The sequence below is a fragment of the Tenrec ecaudatus genome, chromosome 1 (assembly GCF_050624435.1).
Source record: "Tenrec ecaudatus isolate mTenEca1 chromosome 1, mTenEca1.hap1, whole genome shotgun sequence".
In the NCBI taxonomy this organism is placed as follows: Eukaryota; Metazoa; Chordata; class Mammalia; order Afrosoricida; family Tenrecidae; genus Tenrec; species Tenrec ecaudatus.
The window spans coordinates 225,788,869-225,811,772 of record NC_134530.1 but is presented as its reverse complement, the minus strand read 5'-3'; the positions used below and the strand labels follow the sequence as shown (position 1 = coordinate 225,811,772).

The following is a 22,904-nucleotide window of genomic DNA, read 5'->3' as shown; positions in this document are numbered from 1 at the left end:
CATCAAAAACTGTCATTTAAAGGGTCTTGTAAGAATATGAACTATTGGACTGAATCTCTGTATTTTTGAACAGTTAGTAGACGTGGCTTAGATGCTTTACTCAATAACAACTTAGTTGCTTGAAGAATGGGTTGGGCAACAAACCAGGCCCAGGCATATAACACATTTGGTGCTTTGAGGGGCTTTTTCAGAATTCAACAACTCTTTAAATTTGTTTTCAAACAAAAAGAAACTCCTTCATCAACCTTAGTTTAATAGTGTTTTTGTGGGATGGGGTGGGGGAGGGCACAAGTTTTTCTATATGACTTTCTTTTAAAATATTTACTTTTAAAAGATTTGCTCAAAATAATAATTTATAAATTATCAAGTGTTCATGAAAGAGGAGGGAGCAGGGAGGGAGGGAGAAAAATGAGGAGCTGATGCCAGGGCCTTACATGGAGAGCAAATGTTTTGAGAATGATGAGGGTAACGAATGTGCCAATGTGCTTTATACAATTGATGTATGTATGGATTATGATAAGAGTTGTATGAGCCCCCAATAAAAGGATTTTTTTAAGATTAAAAAAAAATGATTTGTCTTGGCACTATCCAAATCTGCCACGGAGGAAAGTAAACAACATTAGCATGGAAAAAGCAAACTTGGCTGCACAATACATCAAAGATGAATTTCATTTTGCTCTGTTGGTCAAATGCACCTTTCCGCCAAGATGACACCACAGCCCATTAGATTCAAACTCAGGAAATGTGAACAGTGCCAACTGACCTGAAGACTGACCGGCCCCTTTTCCTTTAGCTGTGCGTGTTGCTTGAAAGGGTGTGGTTGCTCTGGGAACCGCTATGCCCCGTGTAGCTGTAACAGGGGCAGAGGTTTGTGTAGTCTTGAGCCTTTTAGTCACTGGGGCATGGGCAGCGGTGGATTTGTGTTTTGTTGCAAGAGTCTGTGTGACTAAAACGTTTGCTGTGGAGGATCGTTGGGTTGTTGGTGTGGCCCGTGCTACAGAAGAAGCGTTTGCCGTGCTGGGTTTCAGGAATGCTGGTGAGGTCTCTGTAGGTAGAGCATTTGTTACTGGGGACTTTTGTCCTGTTGCTGGCACCTGTGTGGCTGAAACATTTGCTCCGGTGGGTTTCTGAGCAGTTAGTGGTGGGTCTGCAGGTGGAAGCTTTGCAGAGGTGGGTTTCTGAGCAGTTAGTGGTGGGTCTGCAGGTGGAAGCTTTGCAGAGGTGGGTTTCTGAGCAGTTAGTGGTGGGTCTGTAGCTGGAAGCTTTGCGGAGGTGGGTTTCTGAGCAGTTAGTGGGGGATCTGCAGGTGGAAGATTTGCAGAGGTGGGTTTCTGAGCAGTTAGTGGGGCGTCTGAAGGTGGGAGATTTGCGGAGGTGGGTTTCTGAGCAGTTAGTGGTGGGTCTGCAGGTGGAAGCTTTGCGGAGGTGGGTTTCTGAGCAGTTAGTGGTGGATCTGCAGGTGGAAGGTTTGCGGAGGTGGGTTTCTGAGCAGTTAGTGGGGCATCCGAAGGTGGAAGATTTGCTGCAGTGGGTTTCTGAGCAGTTAGTGGGGGATCTGCAGGTGGAAGCTTTGCGGAGGTGGGTTTCTGAGCAGTTAGTGGGGGGTCTGCAGGTGGAAGCTTTGCGGAGGTGGGTTTCTGAGCAGTTAGTGGGGGGTCTGCAGGTGGAAGGTTTGCGGAGGTGGGTTTCTGAGCAGTTAGTGGGGCATCCGAAGGTGGAAGATTTGCTGCAGTGGGTTTCTGAGCAGTTAGTGGGGGATCTGCAGGTGGAAGCTTTGTGGAGGTAGGTTTCTGAGCAGTTCGTGGGGCATCCGAAGGTGGAAGATTTGCTGCAGTGGGTTTCTGAGCAGTTAGTGGGGTGTCTGAAGGTGGGAGATTTGTTGCAGTGGGTTTCTGAGCAGTTAGTGGGGGATCTTCAGGTGGAAGCTTTGCAGAGGTGGGTTTCTGAGCAGTTAGTGGGGCGTCTGAAGGTGGAAGTTTTGCGGAGGTGGGTTTCTGAGCAGTTAGTGGAGCGTCTGCAGCTGGAAGTTTTGCGGAGGTGGGTCTATGAGCAGTTAGGGGGGAGTCTGCACCTGGAAGTTTTGCGGAGGTGGGTTTATGAGCAGTTAGGGGGGCGTCTGCAGCTGGAAGTTTTGGGGAGGTGGGTCTCTGAGCAGTTAGGGGGGCGTCTGCAGCTGGAAGTTTTGCGGAGGTGGGTCTATGAGCAGTTAGGGGGGAGTCTGCACCTGGAAGTTTTGCGGAGGTGGGTTTATGAGCAGTTAGGGGGGCGTCTGCAGCTGGAAGTTTTGGGGAGGTGGGTCTCTGAGCAGTTAGGGGGGCGTCTGCACCTGGAAGTTTTGGGGAGGTGGGTCTCTGAGCAGTTACGGGGGGTTCTTCAGGTGGAAGTTTTGCGGAGGTGGGTTTCTGAGCAGTTAGGGGGGCGTCAGTAGCTGGAAGTTTTGGGGAGGTGGGTCTCTGAGCAGTTAGGGGAGGTTCTGCAGGTGGAAGTTTGGGGGAGGTGGGTTTCCGAGCAGCTAGTCGGGGTTGTACCGCTGGCAGGTTTGCTGAGGTGAGTTTCTGAATAGCTAGAGGGGGATATGCCGCTGGAAAATTTGCTGCGGTGGGTTTCTGAGAAGCTGGTGTAGGATCTGGATCTGGATCATTTACTGAGGTGGGTTTCTGAGGAGTCGGTGAAGCCTTTGTACCTGAAACTTTTGCTGACATGGTATTTGGAGCAGTCGATGGGGCCTGTGCAGTTGAAGTAGCATGTTTCTGAGGTGCTACCGCAGGCCAGAGAGCCAAGCGTTCTGTGGAGTAAAAAAATTAATATTTTAGGTAAAACATTAAATATTACTGGACAAATTAAACCAAGCTAACTGCTTGCTTTCTGGATTTTTTCTCTCTCCCCACAAACACCTGACAATGATTTTTAGGAAACCTGTCTTATGTTGTGTTTCAAAGAAAACTAAAGTGCTATGAAAATTACATGTACAGCCAACTATTGCAGATTTATGCCAATACAGTATTGAAGTGCTGAAGTTGTCATGTGCGTCATCAGTGTCAGCAGTGATCTCAATTCCTGAGACATGCTGAACAACTGTTCTGTATTCTCTCACTGTCTCCTCCTTACACTTGTGCTATAAACCAAGAACATAGGCCACAACCATTGGATCACTGGGCCAAGCTTTCAAAAAGAAACATTCTCCAATTTTCAGGCAACTTTGGATAGTTTCCTGAATATTTCAGTATAGTTGTGTGCATTTGGAAGCTCGTTTCACTCCATGTTTTATTCTTTCTAAATGCATGTACATTAGATACAACAATTACACAGCTAGACACGTATTGTACAAAATGTACTTCTACATAGATGGAATGACCTACACAAAAATATTACTGTAGCATCCTTTGTATTAAAAACAAATAAACACCCCCAAACCTAAATCCCATCAATAGCCATCTGGTGAAATAAATGATATAGCCATGTATGACTCATTGTTGATATGTAGAAGGAAACAGGAGGATATGTAAACAATGACTGCTTTTGAGAAATGCTTATTTCTCCTTTTGTACATGTCACCACGGTCTGCTCCCATAAAAATGTTTAGTGAGGGAAATGCTCTAGGTTGCTATGCATCAGGATTGACTTGATGGCATACATACATACATATATATCATAAAGACATATCTATTTTAATTCACTGAGTGTGACATTGTACCAAATATGAATTTAAAAGTAGAATTAAGAGATTATGGAATTAAAGAGGTCATAAAAATTTTCCGTGTACTCTAACATTTATATGTGTGTGTGTGTGTTTATATATATGTATACACAGACATGCCAGTAACTCAAACACACTGCCATCAAGTTGATTCTGTCTCTTAGAAATCCTACATAAGGGTTGCCGAGACTGTAGGTCTTTATGGAGTGGATAATCTCTTCTTTCTCCCAAGGACTAATTGGTGGGTCTGAACCACAGATGGTGTGGTAAGCAACCCAGTACTTATCCCACAAAGCCACAAGGGCTCCGTGTGTGTGTTTATATCACCGTGTGTTCTCTGCATCCACATTTCTCCTTTTGCATCCGTCATAGACCCATTTGAGAATGCCATGAAAAATAGTGCCCCCAAATGAAACTTTTATGTGCAATATTGCACACTGATTCTCAAGATGTTCACAGAATTTCTGCAGCCTGTGCTAAGACCTAATAATAAGAACCCCTGCTTATCAAAAAATACTTAAAGAGAAATATCAATATGCCAACTGTTCACCTTTGCACTTAGGTGGAAAATCACTCCATTTTCCTTCGTTATCTTTTTCAGTACACAGAATAGAGTCCTTTCCTATCAGGATTAAGCCTTCATCACACACGTATGTTATAGATTGTCCATATACATAATGGTCCTGCTTCGGTATAATATTTCCATTGTTAATTTTGAGAGGTTCTGGACAAATTATTTCTTTAAAAAAAGAGGTCAATAGGTTTTCAATAAATAAAATTGGCAATGTAATTTATAAATAAGACTAAACCATACCAAATACTTTATTCTTAACTTTAAAAATGACTCTTTTAAAAGGTAGCATCACCACCAGAGGTGTTTATAAATGCCGAATAAATATCAAGCATTTGAAACCTGAAGGCCCAACACCTAACCCATGCCAACACCAGTGTAAGATGTTTTTTTTTTAATTAAAACGTTGTTTTAAAAAAAAAAACCCAAATAGTAAATCTAAAGCAGGTTTCTGATGAGGAAAATCAGCCAAGAAAAGACATGTCTGAAGAGCATTTCCCAGCAGAGGCAGCAGCCTAAGGAATGATGTAGGAGCAGGAGACAGTCTGAGGTCCATGACAGCTTGCAGTTTGTGTTAATATGAGAGGAGTGCGCACGAGGAAGTGGTAGGGCGTGACCACCCGGACATTCTACTAAGGACTTCAAGCTCGGCAGTAGAATATAATGAATGTTAAGAGGAAAGAGACACGCCACGCTCGCGTGTCAGATAGAGTGTGAACATGGATGAATCTGGGAATGAGCTATAGAGCTGGAGGCTCTCCTGTCATGCTGGAAGCCAGGCCAGTGGGATGCCTGGCCAGGCTCCACTCTTTCAAGGGCCATGTTCTGAGTGTCTTCTGGCTCTGCTTCACCTCACCCAGTGGGCTGCCTTCAGGGTTGAGAGGATAGGAGAGTCTGTGCCCCTCCATTCTAACTCTTGCTCCTGAGAGTAGCACCCAGAATGCCCTGTGTCCAAACTTAGAATCACCATGATGGCAAGAGGTTGTCCTCTGGGCTGTCTGCATGGTGGCAACCATTAAGCATTTGACTACTAGCTGTAATCTTGGCAGGGTTCACCACCCCAGAGACACCTGGCTGTCTGCGTCTGAAAGGCCCCAGCCTTGAAAACCCGATGGAACGGGTATGCTCTGCGCAGGTGGTGCTGCCACGAGTCAGACTTGACCTGGCAGCAGCTACCAACAACAACACATCTCTACTCAGGCGCCTCAGGGTATTATCCCCACTGCAGATTTAGACCCGCGAGGATGGGTTATATTGGAGTGTACATGTCCATAAATTCAAAGGACAAAAGAGTGGGGATAAGATTCATGGTATTGATGGACTGTCCAGTTAAATGCACCAGAGAGCAGCCCCTTATAGTCTGGGGGGTAGCAAGGGGCTATTTGAGAAGGGCTGTGTCTTTAAGACAGGGACCTCCATTTATGCTCTGACCCTGGATCCTGATAACGTTAAGGCTAAGAGCTCTGACTGCAATAATCCAGATGGGAGCTAACAATTCACATCAGATGAAGGGAAGGCCCTTCAGATCCATCCAGATGAAGGGAAGACCCTTCAGATCCATCCAGATGAAGGGAAGACCCAGGGTTAGAGAAGTACATTAAGGAAGTAGAGCAAAATAATCTAATGATTCGATTAGATGCCAGGATTGGGAGGAGTCTCAGTTGAAGAGAGGGTGTCAGATCACAGCCAATATGTGGTATAGATGAATTCCAGGTTATTAGGAACTGAAAATACATTTAAATTTTAAAAACACTGAGAAATAGGGAAACAGGACCTTCTGATGAGCCCCTTCCAATAATGAAGCTTAATTTAGAGTGAACAAGCATTAACGTTTGATGAATAGCTAACGATAGTTCTTACATGAGTCTGTTGTTCTTTCTTGCTCCAACAGGAGTCAATATATCATCATGTGTCTACAGGCCAGAGACCCACACAGAAACCACGAATTGTTTACTATTGGATGTCCTGTGAAATCTTTCTTCCTGTTGCCAGAGCAGAAAAGCATGTGTTGTGGAAAAGGAAAACTGGAGCGGGACGGAAGCGGGAGAAACCCCGGTGGTACAGCGGCGGAGAGCTTGGCTGCGAACAGAAAGTCCGCAGTGGACCTGCCAGTGGCGATCAGCTTCCATCAACAAGATGCTCTAGAAAATCCTATGGGCATGTGGATTCTGTCACACGGTGACTATGGGTCAAAGTCCACTCACTGGCACCAAAGAGCGACCAGGTATAACAGAGGAATGTATAGCACTAATCGGAGACCCTGGGGTTCCTTAGGAAAAGAACGGTCTCCTGCAGGATGCAGAGGCTGGTGGTTGCTGAGATGGAGGGAGAAATAAAACAGTCAGGGGACAATGTGGACACCAGGATATTCCCCGCCAGCTCAAGCAACGCCAAGTCTACACAGGTATCCAGCCCTGGGCAAGCAAAAGGAGAAGGTGGGCCTTCTGGGTTCCACTTTATCCTCAGCATCCACTGTTCTGTGAAATCCAAGGCAGCGTGGGCTTGTGAAAAGCAAGCACGCCCTGCTTCTAGGGGGGTTCTTTCTTGGCAGGAGTCATCAACTCCTCTGAGAAGCTGATGAAAAATAGTGCCCGCCCGTCCCCCCAATGCAACTTCCATATCAAACAATTTACTCTCATTCTCCAACATTCATAGAATTTGTGCAACCTATGTCTAGACCTAATGGAAAGAATCCCTGCTTAGAGGGAACAAAGCAAAGCAAGAATGTGACATGATCACCTTTGCACTGGGGCACACCACTCCATTGGGCTTGGTCATCTTTGGCAATACATTGAATAGAGTTGTTTCCCGCCAGGGTGAAGCCTTCGTTGCACTTGTATGTTACAGATTGTCCATATCTATAATGGCTCTGGCTCTCGATCACTTTTCCATGGTCAATGTGAGGTGGTTCTGGACAGAATAGTTCTTAAAAAAATTCAATATATTTTCAATACATAAAAGTGACAGAGTAGCTTATAAATAGACTAAAATATTGAATAATGAATATATCAACTATTTTGAAAACTGGCATTAACCCCAGAGACGCTTATAAATGCCTCCTAAATATTAAGTATTTGGCATCCGTGATGTGAAAAGTTGTATAACCCAAATACTAACCTTGGGCCCAATTCACAGAAACAATAGTATTAGAACATATCCTTACAATGGAAGAAAGACTGGGATTTCTATAACTGTAATGAGTGACAGTCTCAGAAGCCCACAGGGGCAGTTATACTCTGTCCTAGCAGGTTAACTGGATAGCAGAGAATTGTTGTTGTTAAGTATTTACAGTGAGGTTTCTAATGTTACCCATAGCAGTGACTCAGAGAAGACTTGAGAAAGTAAGTTTAAGTTTCTTAAATTTGTTATTGTTGTTGGGTGCTGTAGTGTCAATCCCCTGACTCACAGCAACTCCATCTGAGCACATAAAACTGCCCCCACAGGGCTTTCTTGGCTGTAATACTTAAGGAAGTGCATCAGCAGGCCTTCCTCCTGCGGAGTCACTGAGTGGTTTGAACTGATAACCTTTCAGTTAGCAGTCTACTTCTCAACGGATTTCTTCTAGATGCCCCCAAACAAAACCAAACTCACTGCCATTGTCTGAATTCTCACCCAGAAAGACCCTACAAATGTTTCCAAGAGAGAAGCCTTTACAGGGGCTGAGGGCTTTCTCTTTCTCCTGGACAGTGGCTGGTGGTTTCAATTGGCCAACTTCCAGTTATCAGCCCAATGCCTAGAGCACACAGCAAACTCGGGCCTCAAGAGTAGTGAACAAGATACTTGTGCTTCATTTCTGGGGGGGAAAGGCCAAATGAAAAGAGATGGAAACTCAGGTGGAAGACTTGGGAGACATGGATTGATCATTATTGACAAAGGAGAGGATCTTGAATGTGAACTCAATTAAGGATTTCTACTTCTATGGTAAAACGCATTTTAGCATTTATTGACTCACAGAGCCTTGTAGTCCATGAAAACCTTACTAAGAAGCCCAATCAAACCAAATAGCAAAGCAAAGAGTAAGGACACGAGGGCAGTTTTACTCTGTCCTAGAGAGTCTTTATGAGCATTAATGTACTCCGGGCAGTGGGCTTGGTTTTAGTAGTGTGTAATGGGATTATGAGAAACATTTGAAATGCTGTGAGAACGACCAGACTGTGACACAGGGACATAGACCAAAGTCTAGGTGAAGTGGTCACACAGATCAAACACAAACCCATCGCTGTGGAGCATATTCTGACTCATAGCTACCCGACAGGGTGAGCAGAACCGCTCTGCAGGGGGTCTGAGGCTGCATAAATGTGTACAGGACCGGACATCTGATTCCCAAGGAGCAGCTCAAGGGCTTAAACTTCAGGCCTTGTGGTTAACAGTCCTATGCTTAACCTACTATGCCACCAGGGTCCCTTAGTGAGCACAAGTTTTAGGAACAAAGGATGCTGGTCGGCTTGATTGGCACAGGGTTGCCATAAACCTTCAATTTGTTAAAAAAAAATTCTGTGAGGCACAATGAAGGCAAAATAAAACAGTGTACACATCACCTAAAGGTCTGTTTAGTTGTTTCATGGATATTTCATACAACAGAACAACTCAGTGCCATTCAGTCGTTCCTGACTCATAGCGACTCTACAGAATGCCCAAACCCAGAATTTCAGAAATATGCACCGCCCCATTAAGTTGACTCCGACTCACAGAGAACCTATAAATCCAAATGAGAAGAGGACAGGGTTGAGAGGAACAGGATTGGTGTGCAAGCTGGGTTGTCAACTGTTCTGGAGAGTGGCCTCTCACCCAGTGGAGAGGAGGAGGCTGTTTGAGAAGGGGCTGACCGTCTTCAGGTCAAGGACCTCCATTTATGCTCTTAACCTGTTCAGGCTGGCCCTGACTACAATCATCCAGATGAGCGATGACAACTAGTAGAGGTCATAGAGATGAACAATTGATTCGAGTTTGAGAAGCCCATGAAGGGACAATAGCAAAATTATTTAGTGTTTAGATGCAGAGATGCAACAGATTCATCTCCGTTGAAGACAGGGATCTCTGTGGACAGTCAATATGTGGCGTGGATGAATTCCAGGTGATCGGGATTCCTGAAAATCTATTCAAATAAGAAAACACTAATAGGGAAATGGGACCTTCTGAAGGGCCAGTTCCAACAAGGAGGGCTCATTCAGACATGAACAGGGATTAGTATCTTTGTTTGATGTTTAGCTAAAGATCATTCTTACATGTGCCTCTTGTTTTTTCTCACTGCAACAAGAGTGAACAGACATGGGTATCAATGTATTCTCATGTGTCTATAGGAAAGTGATATGGACAACCACTAACAAAATCCTTTCTGTTCTTGCTAAAACAGAATGGAAACTAGGGCCTAAAGGAAGCTGGAGAAACCCTGCTGGTGTCGCAGTAAACAGCTTGGCTGCTAACAGAAAGGTCAGCAGTTTGAACCTCCCAATGGTGGTCTGCTCCCATCCAGGTGATATCCGAGAAAATCCTAAGGGCAGTCTACTCTGTCACACGGGTGACTGTGAGTCACAATCAACTCAATGGCACCTAACAACAACAAGAAAGGAGGGGTAGTTGGAGACCCTGGGGTTGCTTAGACAAGGAGCTTCTCCTCCAGGTTGCATAGGTTGGTGGTGGTTGTGTTGGAGAGAGAAATTAAAAAACCAGGGCTTTGCTCCCCTTGCTGCTCTGTTGCACACCCTTAGTGTTATGGCCCGGTCTATAGACCATTGGACATCCTCTTACAGAGGGGTCACTAGGAAGAAATGAGCCAGTCAGGGTGCAGTATAGCACTGATGAAGCAAACAGCTTGCCTCTAATTCCCCCACTATCATGACCCCATTTCTACCTTACAGATCTGGCTAGACCACAGCATGTAGAGAGGTACAGAAAAGAGCTCACAACACAGGGAATCCAGGACAGATAAATGCCCCCAGGACCAATCATGAGAGTAGTGATATCAGGAGGGTAAAGGGAAGGTGGAGGGAGAAAGGAGGAACTGATCACAGTGATCTACATACAACCTCCTCCCAGAGGGACAGACAACAGAAAAGTGGGTAAAAGGGAGATAGTGGTCAGTTTAAGACATGAGGTTCATGAGAGAAGGAGGGGATGGAGGGGGGATGAGCTGACACCAAGGGCTCCAGTAGAAAGAAAATGTTTTGAAAATGCGATGGCAGCCGATGTACTAATGTGCTTGACACCATGGATGGACGTATGACTTGTGATAAGAGCTGTACAAACCCCCAATACAATGATTTTTTTTAAGTTCAGAGCAAAATATAGACATCAGGGTAGTCACTGTGAGTTCAAGCAATGCCAAGTATAGACAGACTCCTTGAGTAAATGCAACAAGATGGTGAGTCTGTAACAGAAAAGCTATTCTGTGCAATGATAGCCTTGGCCTCCCCAGGTCTGTGAACAACAAGGCAGCGCGAGCTTGTGGAAAGTCAGCACACACTGCATGCTGGGCCCGTCCTCTGCAGCAGTCGGGACTTTTCACAGAGAATGCCAAGGAAAATGAGTGCCCCTCCCAAGTGCAGCTTTGATGTGCGATACTTTACACTCATTCTCAAAATGTTCACAGAACTTCTGGGGCCATGTTTAGACCTGATGGTAAGAACCTCTGCTTATCGAGAAAAATAAAATTAAATTAAAATATCCATATGCTAAGTGATCACCTTTGCATCTGGGCAGAGCACCAGTCCACAGTCCATTGAGGTTTTTTACGGAACATTGCATAGTGTTGTTTCCCAACAGGGTGAAGTTTTCATTACACTGGTAAGTAATAGATTGTCCATATGAATAACCGTTTTGCGTCTTTGTAATTTTTCCATTTTCAATATCAGGTGGTTCTGGACAAAATATTTCTTAGAAGAAAAATTCAAGAACTTTTCAATAAACAAAACTGGCAAAACAGTTTATAAATAAGTAATATTAAAACATATTGAATACTTTATTATTTTTAATAATTATGTTTCTAAAATTATCATTACCACAAGGGATGCTTATACAAATGCATACTAAATATTTAGCATTTGGAGCTTGGCATGTGCAAAGTTGTGGAAGCTTAATATTCAGCTTAAGCCAATTCACAGAAACAGTATTAGATTGTCATATATATTAGAATAAATATTTATAATGGAACAAAGACAGGGCTTTCTTTTCCCATCAACAGTTAGTCTCAGGAACCCACAGGGGCTGTTCTATTCTTGCCTCTCGGGGTGCGAGGGGCCAGTGTCGACTCGATGGCAGTGATTTTGGTTGTTGTTGAGTATTTTCAATGGGGTTTCACATGTTGCACATGGCAGTGACAGTCAGAGAAAGTAAAAGGAACTTGAGCTTACACTCAGATGTCCCCTTGTCATTGTTGTTGGGTGCTGTAGAATCAAGCTTCTGACTCATAGTATCTCAATGTGACCATGTAATAGTACCCGCAGGGTTTTCCTGGCTTCAGTATGCAAGACCGCCTTTCTCCTCCAGAGTAGCTGTTTGCGTTTGAACCACTAACATTTCGGTCAGCAGCCTACTGCTTAACTGGTTTCTTCTAGATGCCCCAAACAAAACCAAACTCACTGCCATTGTCTGCATTCTCACTCAGAATGACCCTCCAAATGTTTCCAAAAAAGAAATCTTTATAGGAGCAGACAGTTTCCTCTTTCTCCTGGAGAGAGGCTGATGGCGTTGAATTGCCCAACTTTCAGTCCTCAGCCCAATATCTAGAACACACAGCAAACCCAGGGCTTAAGAGAGGTCAAAAGGGCACTTGCTTCATTCCAGGGGGAAACATGCCTGACCCAAAGAGCTGGACATTCGGGTGGCATACTTGGGAGATACAAATCGATCACTTTTGAGAGGGGAGAGGATCTTGAATGTCATTATAATAAAGTATGCATTTTTACTTCTAGGACAAAAATAATTAAGTGTATATTGACTAACAGAGTTTTATATTCAATGCAGAGATGATTGAGAAGCCTAACGTGTAAAACTGACACAAGTAGAACTGAGCCAGTTATCTAGTAAATTAAGGGCTCTCTTTGGCAGTTGCCCCAATTATAAAAAACAAACTCAGTAGTTCCATGTTCTCTAGAGCCATTGTAGTGTCTGATTTTATATTTTTGGCACAAAGCCATTATCACATCAATACAACATGTTAAACTATACACTATGTCACACCATAGGCACGCAAGTACTAAAAGAGCACTGGGATGTATCAGTTCTCTCGATTAATGCGCTTTAAGAGTAAAGCAAAGAGCCAAGGACAAGCGACTCTGCTTTACAACAGGTGCAGGTGTTCGGTTATGTGGGTACACCACAGAGATACTGCAGGTTCAGGGTTAAACCACTGCAATAAAGCAAATAGCACAAAACAGTGAATTATGTTTGCTGGTTTGTTTGGAGTCTTTATACTGTACAACAATTGTGGGATGTTCAGGCCCAGGTGGTGTTTTGTTCTGTTGTACGTTGGGTCACTATGATTTGGAATCAACTCTCTCCTAACGATATGCTGGCGTCTCTTGGGCAGGCAGGAGCCGTGGTGGCACAGCAGATTAGCAGGGAGGCTGCTAGCACAAGTTCAGCTGCGCAGATTCATGAGCAGCTCCATGTGGGAAAGAGGCGGCTTTGGGCTTCAGTAAGATTTATAGCCTCGGAAACCCCAAAGGGCCAGTTCTTCTCCATCCTACAGTATTACCATGAGTGCCAATCAACTTGTTGGGGTTTCCATAGCCCAACAAGTGTGTAATAGGATTAGGAAAATGAGAAAATGCTGGGAGGATTATCAGAATGTGACACAGAGACATAGACCAAAGTCTACGTGAAGTGGTCACATAGAACACACACAAAATCCATCGCTGTGGAGTGTCTCCAACTCGTAGCTACCCGACAGGGGGAGCAGAACTGCTCCTCAGAGGGTCTGAGACTGCGTGAATGTGCAGTCTGATTCCCAAGGAGCAGCCCATGAGTTTGAACCTATGGTGTGTGGTTGCAGTCCTATGCTTAGCCTACTATGCCCGAGGGCCCCTGAGTGAGCACAGGCTTTGGGAATAGAGGACGGTGGTAGGTTTAATTGACACAGGGTTGCCACCAGCCTTCAACTTATAAAAAAAAGCAACTTATGTGAAGCACAATAAAGTCACAATAAAACAAAGTATGCCTGTATATACCTTCCGTGGAGAACAATTCAGTTATTTTCTAAATACTGCATTAAACTAAAATAACACATGGTCATTGAGTCAATTCTGAGTCATAGTGACACTATACAAGGCCTAATACACATTCATAATTTTATAAATACACACACACACCGCTACCTCAAGTTGATTCCTATTCAAAGAGACCCTCTGTGGGGTTCCCAAGTAAATACTTATAGGAGCAGACAGCCTCATATGTCTCCCATGAAGCAGCAAGTCTGCTCTGGGTTGCAGGTGCTGACCATTTGCTTAGTCTAACACCTACCTCACCACACCCCCCAAAGCTACACAGAGGCTGTGTGCAGAGAATAAAGAAAAGCAGTTAATCCAGCGGGGGAGGTCAAGGACAGCTTCCAGGATAAGGGGTCACAAATCCTATTAGAGACCATACAGATGAAGGGTAGATCCAGGTTTGTGAAGTACAGCAAACAAAATTTAATGATTAGATGCAGGGGATGAGCAGAGTCTCAGTTGAAGAGAGGGGTCTCGGATGATAGCGAATATGTGGCATGGATGGATTCCAGGTTCTGGGGTACTTGATAAGGCATTTAAATAGGACAACACTGAAAAAGGAGGAGACAGGACCTTCTGATGAGCCAGTTCTAATAATGAGGCTTAATTCAGACTACACAAGTATTACCTTCATTTGATGTATAACTGAAGACAATTCTTGAGTGTTCCTGCTGTTTTTTCTCACTCCGACATGAGTTTATAGACATGGGTATCAATGTATCCTCCCCTGTCTACAGGCAAGGGATGTGCACACCACTAACTGTTTGAAAACTTATGTTCCGCAAAATGTTTTCTGCTGTTGCCAAAGCAGAATAGTAAGTTTTGTGGACAATAAAAATGAGGGCCTAAAGAAAATCGGAGAAGCCCTGGTGGGATAGCCACTAAGAGCCTGGCTGCTGACAGAAAAGGCAGCAATTTCAACCCCACAAGGTTGATCTGCTCCCATTAAAATTATATCCTAGAAAACTCTACCAGTAGTTCTACTCTGTCACATGGGTCACTGTGAGTCACAATCAACTCAGTGGCCCCAAACAGCAATGAGAGAAAGTAGGACTTCATGAGGATAGTTGAAGACCCAGGGGTTGCTTAGGGAAGGACTTTCTCCCACAGGATGAAGACGCTGGTGTTTGCCGTATTGGAGAGAGAAATGAAATGTCAGAAGGAGAAAATATGAACGTTAGGATAGTCACCATTAATTCAAGCAACCTACAGTCTAGACAGGTGTCCAGAACTGGGCAAGTGAAAAGAGAAGGTGGGCTTGTGGCAGACAAGCTCTTCAATGCCCAACTATATCCTCAGCATCCACAGTCCTGTGAAATTCAAGGCAGCGTGTGTTTGTGAATAATACTGCCTTTTAGATTAGGAGACTTCTTGTCCAGACTTTGTGATGTGTGGTGCATAGCAGGAAGAGATAGAGGCATCTCCTCCTGCCTGTCATCTCTCCTATTACTTTAGTACTTTGTACGGCATGCCTCCTGGATGGCAGTAATGGAAAAAATGCTAGCGGGCACCAGTGAATAGAATCTTAAACCGTAATAATGATGAGAAAAAGAATGAGTTGATGCAGAAGTTAGGGGACAGTGGCACAAGGTAGGTGTGCAAGGAGCAAGGTCCTTGGACAGCCAGGGCCTCTCTTCAGTTGTCTTCTTATCAGTTGACTGCACGCATTTCCTATTACAGAGTGTCAATTAATAAGCACTTGTTAACTGCAGGCATGCCTCAGACACATTGCCTGTTTCTCTCTGCCCTCAAGCGAGGACCAAAATGAAGCCAGTCACATGATTCCCGTGCCACCCGGCACCCCTGGTTTCCCAATGTACATAGAAAGTATGTTTACACTCTCCTGTAGTCTACTAAGTGTGCAAGAGCATGTAAGAATTACTTAAATCCGACAGGGGCAGAAAGTGAGCACATGATGTTGGAAAACTTGCAACCAGCTTTTCCCATTGCAGAGTCACCACAAACCTTCCAGGTGTATAAAGATGCGACATCTGCAAAGCACAATGAAGCAGAGTGCAATCAACTGAAGAAAGCAGGACACTTCCTGCTGTGAATAACAATCCCAACTTCCACTAAGCAATGACTTTGACAATAGGGCAGCAGTTCTCGACCTGTGGGTTGCCACCCCTTTGGGAGTCCAGTGACCCTTTTAGAGGGGTTGCCCGGTTCATAACAGCAAAATGCATAACTAGCAAAATTAGTTATGAAGTAGCAACGAAAACATTTTTTAGTTGGGGGGGGGGTGAGGGAGAGGCAGTCACCACAACATGAGGAACTATATTAAAGGGTCTTAGCATTAGGAAGGTTGAGAACCACTGCCACAGGGGTTTCAGAATTCATTGAAGAAGTGCAAGTTCACATTTAGAAAGAAAGATGGCAGAAAGCATGCTGTGTGTATTATCTTACTCTCAATTGTCTCCAGGCATGGATCTCGAATGGACATGGATTTTGCTCGGTACATCCATTTATGAGAGTTCTAGGTTCCTTTCTCCCCTTGAAAAGGTAAAATACTCAAGTGCAGAAACCACATATTTTCTTTATTAGGCAGCCATACTCCTTTAATAAGAAACTTATCACCCTTTAAAGCACTCCCAATTATCTCAGATAATCAGCACAACCCCGAAAGGAGGAATGGAGGTAATATTGGTCTCAGGGAAAGTGATGGGCTTGAAGTCAACACACCTGTATTAAATGCCTTCTCTTACTGCTTTGTTTTGAGTTAGAAAGTCAAGTCATATAGACTCACTGATTCATCGTACTTTTCACCCATCAAATTTTGAGACAAAGGAAAACCACATCTCTCTTATGTGACTGTTAAAAGGAATGGCTAGATATCAAATGACCCATGTGCTATCCATCTGTTGCTTTCTCCACCCTTAATCTATAGTGAAGGATAAAGGTTTGAATTGCCATGACAGCCAATAAATGACGGTGCTGCACTTAAAACTGGTCTTTCACTTAACGGAGGCAGTCATGTTGAAAGGAGGTGGATAATAGGGAAAGAGCCCAAAGTCATTGTCCTTCACTGTGTAGGTCTACAACCCGAGAGCTCGCGTTTGTTTTTAAGGTTTTACCTTTGCACTGTGGCAGTGGGTCTTTCCACGAAACACTGGCCCCCGCAATAGCACAGAAAGTAGAGGTTACACCCTCTAAGGAGAACCTAAAAGCAGGGGAGGAAGAAGAGGGGGTAAAATGGCTCCCTCAGTACACAGCGCCTCAAGTTCTTCAGCATATCATCTTAACATATTTTACGCCAGTAAAGACAAAACAATTGTTGGTAGAAGCATTTTTTAAAATTACATTTAAAAGGGATTACACATGCCTATAACATATGAAAATGCTTTATATTTGCATTGGGCACATGTTTCAAAAATATACTTGCATTTTCTATTTCTGAGTTCTGAACAGTCAATACAGCTACTCAAAGAATGACACCATCAGTTTATATTTAAAAGTTCAAAACCTTCTCCATGTTCTCTGTTAACAACTCAAATAGTGTGTCTAGCACAGGAGATAAGTGATCTATCTCTATACCTGTCACACATAGCACAATATCATTTATCCATGCAAGTGAGAAGGTGAATGTAAACTTTTAAGCAATGGCTGAAAACATGGTTGGTATTTAGTGAGTTCCTCTCCCAACGCAGAAAACTTGTAAAAGACTTCAGGTGAGAGTGATATAGCACACACCAGGGATACATTATTTTAACCCAGGGTATTTTTGTAACAGCTGTGTAATAGTACTGTATATTATACAGAAAAAAATTATGTAATTCTAGCTAGAAAAGCCCATATGCAAATCATTTAGTAAACGCAAAATTCTATTTCCTGTTTAAAACTTAAAGATTGCAATTTTTGCAAGTACTGTAAACAAATCTTGTTAATTATTTTTCTTTTGCTAATTACTCAACATTTGAAATTTTACAATTGAATCACATACGTAGTAAAAGCTAAGAATTTAGAGAAATTGGTAGGGTAAGAAAACTTTTCATGTGATGGGCGTTCTATTTTCTCCATTCTCTTTATGAGAAGCCTTTCTTGCTTGTCCCATGCTAAGAGATTCAATTTTGATGAGTTTATGATGAAGGATATTTGAAGAAAGGCATGACTGTGGTTCCTTCAAACCTGTAAGCACCTGCTGTGCTGAATCGGAACTGTGTTTTCCTTTGTTAAACACAGCGTGTTCAGTACGCCACAACTCACCCTTCTTCACACGAAAAGAAGATCTCAGAGCCAAAGTATGTGTCAGTTACATTGACATGCCCATGTTTTATAGACCCAGGTGGAGAGCATAGTTTTCCTAAAATAGAATAGAAGCACATTTTCCACATTAAGTTATAAGGCAAATTAATGTGCATATTAATCATCTGAGCCACTGGTCTTTCTTATGTTCAGATTTCTTCATTCTGCCTTCATTTCATTAAGTATCGAGTGTCCATGTGGTTAAGACATGCAGAACAGCAAGCGACCCCTTGAACCATTACACCTCATTGTCCTGAAAAAGCAACACTTTTAGGATAGATGCTTATTTCATTTTAAAGCAGCGGTTCCTCAACCTATAGGTCGCGACCCCTTTGGATCCTTTCATGGGGATCGCCAGATTCATAACAGTAGCAAAATAACAGTCATGATGTAGCAACAAAGATAATTTTATGGTGGGGGGGGGGGTCACCACAACATGAGCAGTGGTATGAAAGGGTCGTGGCGTGAGGGAAGTTCAGAACCGCTGTAGCAAATCCCTTGCTATCATGTCCAGTGTGCCTCACAGTGACTCTGTAAGACAGAGTAGAACTATTGATGGCTTTTCCAAGGCTGAAAACTTTTCAGAGAGCAGACTGTCCCATCTTTCCTCTGCAGAGCAGCTGGTGGGTTTAGAATAGACCGTTCAGTTGGCAGTGGAGGGCTTAACCACTGTGCCACCCAGGACTCTTCAGCTAACTAAAAGTGAAACCTGGGAGCTCATGACTATTCCTAGCACGCACATACTTAGAGCTGCCTAATGGCCTTAATGGCTCTTTTAGAATTCTTCTAAATAGTAACATATGCACATTGGGTTTCAGCCAGAAGGAGGAAAGAGACACAATTCCCTTCAAACCCCATTGGTTAAAGAATACTCTTTAAAGTCATACTCACTTTTACACATTTTAGGAGGATTGGACCATGTGACATCTATAAGGCAAACTATCATTGCAGAGACAGAGAAATTCCTTTGGAAACCTGGTCGACATTGGTATTCCACAGTGAAACCCACTGGGAAATAACCAAACTGGATGGCAGACTTGTTGTAGGAGGCAATACGTAGCACAGGTGGAGAGCTACAGCTGCCTAAAAAGCAAGAACAAAAGTGACATCAAAAAGCAGTCTCACCTTATTTTATAATCTACAGTTAGTTATCTCACCCTTAAATTACCCCCCTTTCTGTATTTATATATACATCTTTAGTATTTATCTAGGTATAGCAGGAATATTCACATCCATACTAATCGCTAGAGGTCTGTGATGTAGGTGGGTAAACAGATGTCACAATCCCCAACCAAATGTCACAATCCCTAACATAACCCAGCTAAACTACTTATTTATCTTGGTATGTTTTGGAATCAACTCTATGATGGTGAGTGTTTGGTTACTGTCTGGCAGAATTCTGACATGCAGTAAATGTATCGTTCCCTTGCCCTGCTCTAAGCAATCTCACAGCAAGACATGGTACAGGGATAGAAAAGAACCAGTATTTCCAGCCCCCGAGACTAGACCCTAAATAACAACAATTGTAACTATAAGCCAAACTCACTGCCATCTAGTCCATTCTGTCTCCTAGAGACCTTATAAGATAGAGTGGAACAGGTCCCTAGGGATTTCGGAGGCTGTGAATCTTTCTGGGAGCACAGAGTTCCATCTTCTCCTGAGGAGTAGGTAGTGGACTGGAAAGGCTGACTTTTGCTTAGCAGCCTAAATATGCAACCATTACACCACCAAGGCTGAGTTTATAATTATGTTTATAATTATGTTTATAATTATGTTTTTTAAAAAGTTCAGAATCCAATCAATACTATTAAGAATTGCAAAACCTTTTGCAGAATTTAACATACAAAAATACCAACTCTAATTTATAAAATGTTTTCTATCAACTCAATTAATCCCCACAATAACCCTGTGAGGGCAAGGTAAGATAGGGATTGACCGTGTCTGTAAATGTATGTACAAAATTATAAGAAGCTGAACAAATGTGAATTTAGAAAGGCAGAGGGCTAGTGAAAAGGGCATTGGTTTTGTCCTCTACAGACCCAAGCTTGCACCCTGGGCTCCTCCAGGGAAAAGCTGGAGCTTTTGAGAAAGTGATTTCACTTCTCAGGGCCTGGTTCCTCTACTGTAAAATGGGCACCCAAGTCCCTGCTTACCAGAGTCCCTGTGATCTTTGAAGGATTGTATGCAGTAATATATGTGTGAAAGAGTTGAAAACTATAAAACCCGGTACAGAGGCAAGGGCTTTATACACTTCAGCCTACTGCATTTTTGTCATGGACAAGTCAAAAGAAAAATTAATAAAAAATTAAATGACTAGGTATATATCTCCACCTGAGCTATAAGAATGGATCTTTGAGCTCGAACTCAACTGTAAGCCTTTAACCTAAGAACAATCAGCTCTTACAATGTGGCCCCAATCCCAGACTTACTTTCATGAAGGGACCACTGAAGATATGGGTGCTACAGCAAAGGGTGGTGAAGAAAGCAGATAGGACACAGCTCTCAGAAAGAATAGGATCTGGGGGTCTAAAAAGCTTGCCTTAAAACAAGCAGCCATCTAAGTAAGGTAACTACTAAGCCCACACAGACAATGTACATCAGCCTGAGTGATCTGAGGATTGTAAACAACAAAGTCCAAATCAGAGGAGGGAAATTTTGGGAGCTTAAATTCTGCGCATCTAATTGACAGAAGGTCATGGATGACAGTGAGCACTCAAAACCCATTTGCAGAGTCCCCACAGACAATAAGCCTCCCTTGAACACCCTTGGGCCATGGGCCAGGGATGGAAAAAGCTCCGCCCTTGGACAGAATACATCACAAAGTGAATTATTACAGATTCACTAAGGTTAAAATTTAACATCTTATAATTAATCCCCTTTAAACCATTCTTAATTTGTTCTTTTCTTTTATTATTTTCTGCATTCTTTTGGATTGAAGGGGGGGGCGGAACCCACTATCACTGAACAAGTTGTACAGAGATATTAAATGAAAACCAAACCATCTGTTTTATTAAAACACACAAAATCTCCTATTTTAAAAAGTGAATGACTATTTCATGCCTGGTTTCAAGTTGCTCAAAGACAGGGATAGAATCTTTGCTAATATGGAGCTAGGTTCCGAATCAAACAGGGAATGTGTTTTAAAATGACACCACAGAGTTGTGATTGGTGGTTCCTACTTTACAAAATGCAGCTTAAGCAAACAGATCACTTATGCCATGTGTCCCAAGGGACTTGCCAGGTAGATTCGTATATAATTTACTCCCTTAGCAATACTCATGGTTTGCTTTCTCCATTAGCCTGTTCAGGAGGTACAGTGTTAGGGGAAAAAAACTCTTAATGAAGAAGCAGTACTTATTCAGGGAAGCAATGCCTTCAATTAGCTGGAGTGTGAAGTGCCAGCAAGGTGTGCCCTGGGGCCTAATGATGCTAGAAAACTATCAATTACCAGTCACTCTGAAGAGATATAAAAATAAACTTAACAAAATACTTCCATCTTCATAACTTTAAAAAACAGAAATCAGGAACTTACGGTTACAAAACACAGAAATTTTGGACCATTGTTTGTTCGCAAGGCAGACCACCGTATTTGTCTTGCCAGGGATTTTAGCATAGCCCTTTTTACATTGGTAGCTTATTATCTTTTTCTCGGGAAAATCTTTAAGCCTTCCGATAGATGGCACGGCGTTAGGAAAGTATGGGGGAAACCCGCAGTAACCTAGAGAGGAGAAAAAAGACCAGAAATGAACGAAAGGCCACTTTTCAACCCATTGCAATATTATTTTCCAAGACGAAAACGGAAGAGTGAAGCAGCAGGTACTGAATGGACTTGGTAGACCTCACATATAGCCAATTGATTCGAGGCTAAAATAAAAATGTACTCCCCTTCATTACTTAAAAAAGTGAAGAGGGAATGGAATTTATCCAGGGTTTACATAGACAATGCTGCTAAAGTTAAAGAAAGAATTAAAGCATTAAACCTCAAAAGGCACGTTCCCAGGAGGAGACCACAGTGTGTGGTTGGAGCGAGCGAGGGAGCGAGTGAGCGTTGGAATGCTGTTTACTATTGGGCTCTATCTTTAGAGGTGGGAGTAACCCCTCTGGGCTCCCAAGGTTAAAAAGAAGAGCCCTAGGCGATTTAAGAATCCACTCTATTTCCAGCATCGCCTCTTGGCTTTCCCAAGTGTGGTTGCTCCCTCTCCAAACTTTCTTGACGCTCCAAATCTCAACCTCAAAGTCTTGCCAACTGGGTCCTGCACAGTTAGCACCCCAAGTGTTGATTAGCCGTGGAGATCCGTTTCCTGGTCCTTAAGGATCAAATCACCAGGAGCCGTGAGCCTTAAAAATAAAGGATTACAGGACCCACTAACTAGCCCCACCAAACAATGTCCCCAGACCCATTGGTTCCCATTCAGCGCCGCGGGATGGCCCGAAAGGGTGTCTGAGGCTCTCAGTCTTTAGAGCCATCCGGCTAGTTTTCTCCAGGTGGAGGAGCTGGAGGGGTCCAAGGGCTGTGGTTGGTGGGGGTCAAATGGCCATCTTTAGCCTTTCTCCCCACCTCGCAGTCGGGCGCTTTAACCGCGGCACCACCCGGGAGACACACACACACACACACACACCCTCCCCCCCCCCAAATTCCTCAGCTCCCCAGGTCTCCAGACCCTCTCCTCCCACGCCGCCCAGATTCCCCCAAGCCCTCTCAGGGGGGTCTAAGGGGGAACCGGCGTGGGGGGCCCGCGCCCAACTCACCCCCATCCAGCACGGCCGCCTGCGAGTCCAGCAGCGGCAGCAAGACCAGCACCGCGAGGAGGTTCAGAACTGCCCCGGAGCTCATGGCGCTCAGGCACAGGGACCCTGTCCCGGGACTCCGCGGCCTCAGCAGCAAGAAGTGAGTCGGTGGGCAAGAGGAGCTGTCCGCGCGAGCAGCGGCCCGAAAGGCTGCTCTCCGGGTAAATGAGCGCCGCGGGCGGGCGGGGCTCAGGTCACCCAAAGGGTGGGGCCGGGCAGACGAGGGTGGAGAGCGGGTTTGCGCAACAGGCAGCCTGGTGCTGGGTGAGACGAGGGCGGGGTCTCAAGCGGCTCGGGCTCTTTGGGGCTCTTGACTCCAGAGGAGGGGTCTTGGGCGGGAGGGGAGCAGCATGCCGGCACTTCCACCCTCGCCCACACGCGCCTATGCGAAGGTGGGGCT

General features: G+C 44.0%; 1 protein-coding gene across 13 annotated transcripts in view; it reads right to left on the bottom strand.

Annotated features, from left to right (window-relative positions):
• Window positions 1-22,668, bottom strand: part of CD55 (CD55 molecule (Cromer blood group)) — a 36,008-nt gene extending 13,340 nt beyond the window's left edge. For 3 of the 13 annotated variants that reach the window (XM_075529687.1, XM_075529669.1, XM_075529663.1), the window contains exons 1-9: window positions 22,466-22,668; window positions 21,249-21,434; window positions 18,608-18,799; window positions 17,678-17,774; window positions 16,549-16,634; window positions 10,952-11,140; window positions 7,008-7,193; window positions 4,248-4,436; window positions 764-2,785 (exon numbers count right to left, since the gene is read on the bottom strand). In XM_075529687.1, coding sequence (XP_075385802.1) covers window positions 764-2,785; window positions 4,248-4,436; window positions 7,008-7,193; window positions 10,952-11,140; window positions 16,549-16,634; window positions 17,678-17,774; window positions 18,608-18,799; window positions 21,249-21,434; window positions 22,466-22,550 — 3,232 coding nt within the window. In that variant the 5' untranslated portion in view covers window positions 22,551-22,668. The remainder of the gene's footprint in view (window positions 1-763; window positions 2,786-4,247; window positions 4,437-7,007; window positions 7,194-10,951; window positions 11,141-16,548; window positions 16,635-17,677; window positions 17,775-18,607; window positions 18,800-21,248; window positions 21,435-22,465) is intronic. The other 10 variants (XM_075529740.1, XM_075529723.1, XM_075529717.1 and 7 more) reach the window with 7 other exon arrangements.
• Window positions 22,669-22,904: the final 236 nt, after the last annotated feature.